At 43.4% G+C, this 9,491-nt stretch overlaps 1 protein-coding gene across 6 annotated transcripts in view; it reads right to left on the reverse strand.

Moving 5' to 3' along the window:
* The window catches only part of OPHN1 (oligophrenin 1), a 271,254-nt gene extending 264,144 nt beyond the window's left edge, over positions 1 to 7,110 (reverse strand). For 2 of the 6 annotated variants that reach the window (XM_053666516.1, XM_053666511.1), the window contains exons 1-2: positions 6,871 to 7,110; positions 6,136 to 6,306 (exon numbers count right to left, since the gene is read on the reverse strand). In XM_053666516.1, the coding sequence (XP_053522491.1) occupies positions 6,136 to 6,289 (154 nt within the window). In that variant the 5' untranslated portion in view covers positions 6,290 to 6,306; positions 6,871 to 7,110. Of the gene's footprint in view, positions 1 to 6,135; positions 6,307 to 6,412; positions 6,752 to 6,824 lie in introns of those variants that run through there. The other 4 variants (XM_053666513.1, XM_053666515.1, XM_053666514.1 and 1 more) reach the window with 4 other exon arrangements.
* Between the last annotated feature and the right edge of the window lie 2,381 nt (positions 7,111 to 9,491).

The following is a 9,491-nucleotide window of genomic DNA, read 5'->3' on the forward strand; positions in this document are numbered from 1 at the left end:
AGCTTCATACTTTTCTGTTTCCTCCTTGGCCTCTCACAGCATTTAAGCCTGTGATCCCTGAATCCAGAGCAGACACAATCAACAGCACAGGAAAATAAAACTAGTTGATGGGAAATGTGAAATATTCTCCCAATAGGTATATTCACTGCCTTACCAATAAAAATCCATTTAGGTTTTTTTAGGTTAACCGGTTATACCAAAGGTATACAAACTACCAGTGAGACAAACCCAACACACCACCTATTTTTGCATGTTCTCTAGCTGAGCTGACAATGGTTTTTATATTTTTAACCAGTTGAAAAATTCAAAGGAAGAGTAATATTCCGTGACATGTAAAATTTAAGTGAAATTCACTTTTCAATGCCAATGAAGTTTTGCTGGAATATAGCCACTCTCATATATGTATTATCTATAGCTGCTTTCTCATAACAATGGCAATTAATCAATTGCCATGGTGATGGCATGGCAATCAAAGCCTAAAATATGACCCTTTACAGAAGACATTTGCAGACCCCTGAGCTATATCAAAGAAAATTTAAAGCTGCCAATCGACTGCCACAAAGTCACAAGTATTTGTGTGGAATTGTTAACCCTACTCATCACTCTCAGATGAATCTTCATAAAGCACAGTTCAAGCCATGGCTGTCTCTCACCAAAATGTTTTTAGTACTCCCTGCCTACAAAGAAAAGTGAATTGCAACATTATTCACAGTGCCCAAGACATGGAAGTAACCGAAGTGTCCTTCAATAGAGGACTGGATAAAGATTTGGTAATATACAATGGAACAGTACTCAGCCATAAGATAAAATACTGGATGGACCTCGAGAATATCATGCTAAGCAAAATAAATCACAGAGAATAACTTAAGAACCGTATGATTTCGCTCCTATGTGAGATATAAAACTGAAAACAACAAATGAACAAACAAGACAAAAACTCATACCAGAGGAAAGAAGGGTGGGGGGTAGTGAAGCGGAAAGGGGGTCAAATATATGGTAACAAAAGAAGATTTGACTTCGTGTGGTGAACTCAATACAATACATAGATCATATATCACAGAAACGCATACTCGAGCCCTGAGTGATGTGGCTTAGTGGATTGGGCAAAGTTCTGCAAAATGAAAGATTACCAGTTCAATTCCCAGTCAGGGCACATGCCTGGGTTATTGGTTCACCGGGTCTGCATGACAGAGGCAGCCAATTAATGTTTCTCACATAGATGTTTCTCTCCCTCCCTTCCCTTCTGTCTAAAAAAATAGTCTTTAAGACGAAGAAATGTACACTTGAAACCTGTATAGTCTTATTAACCAATGTCACCCCAATAAATTTAATTTTAAAAAGTCTAAAGTATTTAGTAGTTCCTGCATGGTTAAGACCTCAATCTTCCATTCCACCCTCATCCCCCAAACCTCACTTCCTGTATTTCATATTCCAGATGAGCTGAATTATCTGCTGTCCCTTTACACTGTCTGTGTCGCTAGTACTACAGTAAATGCCCAGTCCTGAATACAGTGCAATGCAGTAAAATAAGCAGGACCTATAGAGTCGGGTCTGGCTTCTAATTCAGACTCTTGCCCTTAGTAGTTGAGAAAGTTACTTAAGACCTCTAAACTTCCGTTTTCTCATCTGTAAAATGAGGATAATAACCCTTGCATCTTAAAGGCTGGTGTAAGATGTTAAGATCTGGCACATGGGAACAGCTAAACAAGTGGTAAAGGTATTAATTCTGCCCAATAACAATGCTCCTTCCTCCCATTTTTCCCTTGTCCTCCCACTGGGAAACGACCTCTCCTTCTGATGTACACACCATGGTATCCGCCTGTCCCACTCCTATGACTCGGATCTGTATTTATTACCTTATGTGATACTAATCTTTACCTGTATCTTGTCTGGGAACTCCTTGAAGTAGAATCCATCTGTGACTCACTCTGACACATCAGTGACAGCCCTGAGAACAAAGACTTGAATACAGTATGGACACAAGTATTTACTGAATGAATGGTATGTATCCATTGAACTATATATAACATTATTAGGCGTATCATGTTCCATTGGGATGTAAGCAGGAGCCACACCACTGGCTCTGAGTACTACCCAGTCTGAGTGCTTAGGAAATGTTCAAACCACATCAGGGACCAAATCTCCCAACATAAAACCAAAGAACAAACAGAAAAATAGGCAATATTATTCAGTGTTTTTATTTTCATTACTTCAAGTTATAATCTTCATCTTCCAACAATTATAAATAGATCACATTTTTAAAGGGGGGGAATCAACCATTTCCCCAAAGGAGACATGTTGAATACCATTAATAACCAATTACATCTCAGTGTAGATCTGATTAAATCTAAATATTCAAGCAAGACCTATATTTAATAAAGTAAGCATCACACTCAGTTGTGACTAAACCCTCACCTAGACCTGTGTACTAAATCAGACACAAGCAGCATAAATGTAAGAATCAAGTCACACCTGGGCTAACAACTGTCATGAAAACTGAGGTGAGGGTTCACAGCAGGATGCATGCACCACATGTCATCAGTTCCTAGAGACACTAGCAATCTGATTCCATGGGCAACTTCATAAATTTTAAAAGTTGTCAATTATTTTCCTGACTTTTTAAAAAATCCTCACCCAAGGATATATGTTTTTTATTGATTTGAGAGAGAGCAGAGGAGGGTAGAGAGAGAAACATCGATGTGAGAGAGAAGCATCTGTCGGTCACCTCCTAAATGAGGCCATGACTGGAGATAACCCTCACAACCTAGTCAGGTGCCCTGACTGGGAATTGAACCTGCAACCTTCTGGTGCACAGGACGACACTCCAACCAAGTATCCCAGCCAGGGCTCATTTTCCTGACTTTTAGTACCAAATTCCAAATGCCAAAATGAATCCACACGCAGGAATACAAAACTGCTGAGACGTGCCAATGTGGGGAGAGGCATTTTCCAACAAGATAACAAAAAAAGTTTCCAACTACATTTGTTGATGCATTTGCCTTCAGAAACCTCCCAACAAGCACACACTTCACCAGCAGACATATTATTAAACTGAAGATGTATTACAAACAACTTACAATGTTTAGCTGTCAGGAAGCACTTCACAAAGCACTTTCATAATCCATTAATTCCTTGAAAACTCACAATGACCCTATGAACTGGGTATAATTACCCTCACTTTATAGATGAAGTAATTTGTGCCATCTTATCCCAAGATGGTGAAGCCAAGATAGTAACCTAAGTCTTAGAAATCCAATTCCCAATCTCCTAAGAAATCCAAAACATTAATTTGAAAGAATACATGCAGCCTGGCTGGTATAGCCCAGTGGATTGAGCCCAGGCTGCGAACTACGAACCGTGAACCAAAAGGTTGCCAGTTTGATTCCCAGTCAGGGCAGATGCCTTGGGTTGCAGGCCAGGTCCCCAGTGGGGGCCATGTGAGAGGCAACCACACATTGATGTTCCCCTCCCTCTCTTTCTCCCTCCCTTCCCCTCTCTAAAAATAAATAAATAAAAATCTTAAAGAAAGAAAGAATACATGCACCCCTATGTTCAATGCACCATTATTTAAAATAACCAAGTACGCACGAGTAGATGAGTGGATAAAAAAACTGGTACATTTACACAATGGAATACTACACGGCCATAAAAAAACAAGTCTTATATTTTGCGACAGCATGAATGGACTTGGAGATTATTATGCTAGGTGAAATAACCCAGTCAGAGAAAGACAAATACCAGGTAATCTCACTTGTGTGTGGAATCTAATGAAGAAAATAAACTGATGAATAAAACTGAAACACAGGCATGGATACCTGAACAGACTAACAGCTGTCAGGGGGAAGAGGGGCTGGGGAACTGAGTAAAAGAAGATGAAGAGATCAAGCAAAAAAAATAATATATATATATATATATATATATATATATATATATATATATATATCACATAAATACAAGTGTGGGTACAACCAGACGGAAAGGAGGTGGCAGCTGGATGGAGGTGAGCAATGCTGAGGGGGGTAGGAGGGTAGGGGGTGGGGAATGGGGACATCTGTAATAGTGTCAACCATAAAAATAAAGTTAAATAAAAAGAAATCCAACCCCCAAGTGTTCTCGTCTCCTTTTTCCTCCACACAAAGCAAGAGGCTACATTTGTTTTCCTCCCACACTTACTCAAACCATTACTCAAACCATTGGCCAGCCAGCACTGCATGAGGAAGCAGAGTGGGAGTATAAATATGACTGTGGTAAACACAGGGAAAGACACCCTGGGTTTGCCTCTTGCTGATCACGTTTTTAGAATCATGCAACTTGAAAGAAAGAAATGGAATGTGGGTTAACTACTGAGTTTTATTTCCTACCTGTCCTATTTTGGGCTGTTTATGTATACTCAGAAACACACAACCACTATAAATATCAAGAAGTCCCAGGGCCAAATTATCTCTTGGATCTTTTGAGCATATTCTAAGGTCTAGGCCTGCATAATTGTTGAGTCTTACCACGTTCAGTCTCAGAAAAGGAAAGAATAAAATACCCGCAACTTGTCCCTGGTTTACAAGTTTTGCCCTTCCTCAAATGTCTCATGGAACACTTTATTTTTTTTTCATGAATCTTAATCTGTCTGACATGCCTTAGCTGCTCATTTTTTAGGACAAACACTTTGAAATTACGGTAGACTTCACAAAGCCACTCCCTCCCTGGGCCTTGGGAGGCACCTCACTTGACTGCGGATACTGCACCAAGCAGTTTACTGTAACAATAAAAAGAAAATCCGAACACTACCCCCCTTTCCTTTTTGATGAACCCTCACCTTTCTAACCACCTTTGTGGCACAATGTGCGTATCTTTATCCTCTCAATGAACTCTTCACTGCAGATACACCCCAAAGCCTGGCCTGTGAGTCTCTAAGGATCAACATCAAATACCCCATCTTTAAGGTACTGCCAAGAGTTTACTCTCATTTGGGCCACAACAGGACAAACCTTTAAATGAGCAAAGTCAATCAAATGACCGTAGACAATTTTATACATTCTGACTAAGGCAGGCAGACGGCAATGTGCCGGGACAGCACAGACTCCAAGGGACAAATCGGAAGAGCTACACAACAAATCCCAGCTGGTAGCAGTTACCATTGTGCTGACGGTCCAAGCCTTTCCCCTGCTCTCGGTTGGCTGCATCTGCCTTAAAGAAGGTCTGCACACGGGACCTAGATGCAGTATGTGTGGGATGAATCTACTCAGAACAAAGATAAGCACACAGGGCATTTTTGCCAGTGAGTCTGACTTTATTTTTCACAATCATCTTTCAGCCGAGAAAAGGAAAGAATAATTATCATTCCACCCAATCACTATCAGCCATTCTTCTGGGTATATACTTTTGGCACAAAGGGTTGGTTTGCCTGCACTCTTGGTGGGGATGTTTATTATTCTTTCTCTTACTCCAAACCTTCTGCCAATGAGCAGGAATAAAAACTCCACACACATGGCAGGGGAGGGGGAGGGAGTCCCACAGCTGTCAGCTGTGCCCACTGGGAAAGCCAAGCTAGGTGAGGTCCCTTAGTCCCATGGGTCCCAACCCTGGCTCTATAATTTGCTCCCTGGGGGCTGGGCTCCTTCTGCCAGAGACCAGACAGGTCTCCATTTGTTCCACCCTCAAGTAGAATTCAGTGGCATGTGAGGTCATCCAATAATTCTAAGCTTAGAGTAACCTTAACCAAAACTATAGCTTAGTAACTTAAAGAAAAAAAATCACTAGGGCAAAGGTGCTTTCTTTAGAAAACTAACTTGCCTGGGGAATGTTTTTCTTGCCCCCACACACCTAGAGACCAGGACAAAACCACTGCTCAAGCTGTTGACTTGAATTCCCAATTCTTTAGGGGGTGCTGAGGCAGTTACCTGATCAGCCTGGATGGCCCCTTGGAACAGACGTGGGTGCTTAACATGTCTGACAGTACAGGCACATTGTCCCTTTCCAACAATAAGCAGAGCAAGAGCGTTCCTGGCCCAGCTATAGATCCTGTCTTACAAGGTCAAGGCCACAGAAGGGAAAGGCCCATTGTTCTAAAACTTCATTTCCCCCTGCTGTGTGGAAGAGCTTAAAGGCAAGAAGCACACCTCATCGAAGCCTTCTACTTACTTCTCATTGCACTAATAAGCGCATTGCCGTCTTTGATCACGTCCTTGATGAATTTATTGGTCCTCTCCAGCTCCTGCTCATAACACTTGAGCCTCTCGCGGAAATTGGGGCTGTCCAGGTAGCAGTCGCTGAACTCTAGAGGAGGATGCCCCATGGCTCTGATGGCGGGGTCTGAAAGGAGAAAGGAAAAATACAAAGACCAAGAGCATCAGTGGTACAGTAGGGGGAGTAGATGGGACAGGTAGCTCCCAGCCTCCCTCCCTTGGGAGACAGGTACCTGTTCTAATAAGATTCCTGGGGGAGCTAGCTGGTCAGTATCCGCCCGGCGGCGACTGCCTCAGGTGACTGGAAGAGCTAATTATTGCAGTCGGATCCCTGCAAGGCGCAGCCTAGTAATCAACATAACCCCCAGCAATCGCCTTCCCAAAAAGGCAGCACAAACCGCAGCCGGCTCCCTTCTGAAGACCGGCCGGATCCTTCTAAGCAATTGCAAACTTGACACTTCGGCCCGCCCAGGGTGTAGGCGGGGGTCAGAGCTGGGGAGGGGAGCCGCCTCTCTTCTCTTCTCACTGCTCCTCGCTTCCGAACTAGATTTCCTTCGCTGAACTCCGCGGGCAACCCCGAAAGCACCGTCCCCTCCCCCTCCTTAAAGCTGGAGCCTCTGCCCCACCCCAGCGAAGCCCTGGTACCGAATACCAAGCACTCGAGCTGCTTCTCCAGCTGTCTTCCACGCACCCTACGGTCTTGTTACCGGAGTCCTGCGGCTCCCAGGAATTTTCCCTAGTCCCAGGGAGCCGGCCTATTGTCCTCTTAGGCGCCGGAGGGGTTAAGCCGAGGCGGCAATGAAACGTAGCCTTCCTCCACAGACATCCAAGCGGGAAGAGGAGGGCGAGAGCACAACGTACAATAGCTGCGGTGGCCGGGCGCTTCCCTACGGAAACTGGGGAGCAGTCAGCGCCCTAGGACTCCAGCTGGAAAGCGTGGCGGCCTGGGAGATGTAGTCTTTCCGCCTCACGCCCCTTGACTCCTCCCTGCAATCTCCCGACCACCCCGCAGGGACCGCCGCCCTCCCAGAAAGGCTTCCCAGCCTGCCCCAGGCTTGTGGTCCCTGCCCAGCCTCCAGGGGCAGGTGCGCAGCGCTGGAATCTTAAGTGGAAAGTTTCTGAAACTGCCGCAGAACCTGGGAGGAGATTGCGAGAGGCTATCTCTAAATTACCATTATTTAGCTGGATTGTGTATTTGTTTTTCTTCCAGCCTCCCTCTGACCTACCAACTTCTTTTTTCCTCTACCCTTGCCCCTTTCTGCTGCTCCTAGCGCTCTAATTCCCATGGGCCTTTGACTTGCAGGGGTGATTCCTTCTCCAGGACCTTTGTGTCAAGCTCAGAACCTCCTGCCAAAAAAAAAAAAAAAAAGATCATAAGTAGGATTTCATTTTTTCCTGAACAGGACCTCAGAACATTTTTTTTGTGACCTAACTCACTGCACAGGCCATTCATTAAAGCACATGATTTTCCACATTTAGGTGGAAAACCTAGGAAGAAGATATTATAAATTGTCTCGCAACTAACCTAAGAGGTGTCTTGTCCATGGTCCATTGCAGGAGAAGAGGGGCTACTATTAGCAGGTGTCTGCCATGAGATTAAGGATAGGTAGGGGCTGGAAAAATAGTGTGTCCATGTGCAAAAGGATCCGTTTTGATTTTGGAGAAGTATTTAAGATTACATTGCCCTGTGAAGAAATTTTTAAAAAGCCAGAAGTAGCCCTGGCTGGTGTAGCTCAGTGGATTGAGCGTGGGCCTGAGAACTAAGGGATCACGGTTGGATTCCCAGTCAGGGCACATGCCTGGGTTGCAGTGGGGGACACATGAGAGACAACCATCGATATTTCTCTCCTTCCCTTCCCCTCTAAAGATAAATGAATAAAAAAATTAAAATAAAAAGCCAGAAGCGAATGGGGTTGTAAATGGAATAATAATGGCAAATTAACCTGTATTACTACTCAATTGCTACTAAAACAAATTACCATGAATTTGGTGACTTAAAACAATGCAAATTTATTATTCTACAGTCTGGAAGTTAGAAATCAGAAATGGGCCTCACTGACCCATAATCAAGATGTCAGAAGGGCTGAGTTCCTTTTTGAAGGCTATAGAGGGGAAATCCATATCCCCACCTTTTCCAGCTTTTAGAAGCTGTCCACACCCTGGAGGTAATAAGCCTGCTTCCTCCATCTTCAAAGCCAACGGTGGCTTATCAAGTCTTTGACCCTCTACATGGCTGTGACACTGACTGTTCTGACTCCCTCTCTCACTAGGACCCACCAAATAACCTAGGATAATCTCCCCATCTCAAGATCCTTAACTTAATTGCATCTGCAAAGTGTCTTTTGTCAAACAAGGTAACACAGGTTCCAGGGATTACTGCATGACATCTTTTGTGGGAACACTCTTCTACCTTCCACACAAGCTATGATCCGATAAAACACCTCCCTAATCCTAGAAACAATCCTAACAGATTAGCATTGTTACCGTGCCCATTTATTTATTTTTTGTATTTTTAAAAATTATTTTATTGTTGTTCAAGTACGGTTGTCTGCATTTACCCCACCACCACCACTACCCCCCAGCCCAGATACTCCCTGCTTCCACCCCTGCCCTTGGTTTTGTCCATGTGTTCTTTATAGTTGTTCTTTACTGTGCCCATTCAATGACGAGAAAGCTGAGTCCAAGAGAGGTTAAGTGACTTGCCCAAGGACACACACCTTGAACTTGAGCCTAGCCTGGCTGCTTCTAGAGACACTGTGCTTAACTACTACACTATATCATGGCATGCTAAAGAGTTTAATGAGGAAACACCTTCTGAAAATTAATAAATATCCACATCCCAGGGTAGGATTTTATTTCAGACCCTTTTTATATCTATGAGAAAATGCCCAAAATGGGTTTTAAAATGCACCAATGCAGGTACTAGGAGAAGGTGCCCAATGAATAAGTACATGGTCTTTCATTCCAGCAAGGTTCTCTATAGCGTTCATTCAGTAATTAGACAAGCATTTACTCAGCATCTGCTATATGCCTTACAGAGCCTATACTTACATTTTCGTCACTATGAACTTTACCGTTGATGTTGCTGATGGTAGGTACAATCATGCTCATATAACTTCCTACACTCAAAGTATTTTATGGTCATCTGTGTTATTCTTTATCTACGCAATGAAAGTAAAGTGCAGAGGAGAACAAATGCCATGGACCAAATCCCGAGGAGAAAAGAGAGAGGGTTAAAATTAGCACTCAGTCCTTCAGAAAATAGCTGCCTTAATTGAGCATTATCCCAGATGCTTTGTATGCACAACAACT

Source organism: Artibeus jamaicensis, unplaced genomic scaffold (genome assembly GCF_021234435.1).
Source record: "Artibeus jamaicensis isolate MK-2021 breed Jamaican fruit bat unplaced genomic scaffold, CSHL_Jam_final contig_457, whole genome shotgun sequence".
NCBI lineage: Eukaryota > Metazoa > Chordata > Mammalia > Chiroptera > Phyllostomidae > Artibeus > Artibeus jamaicensis.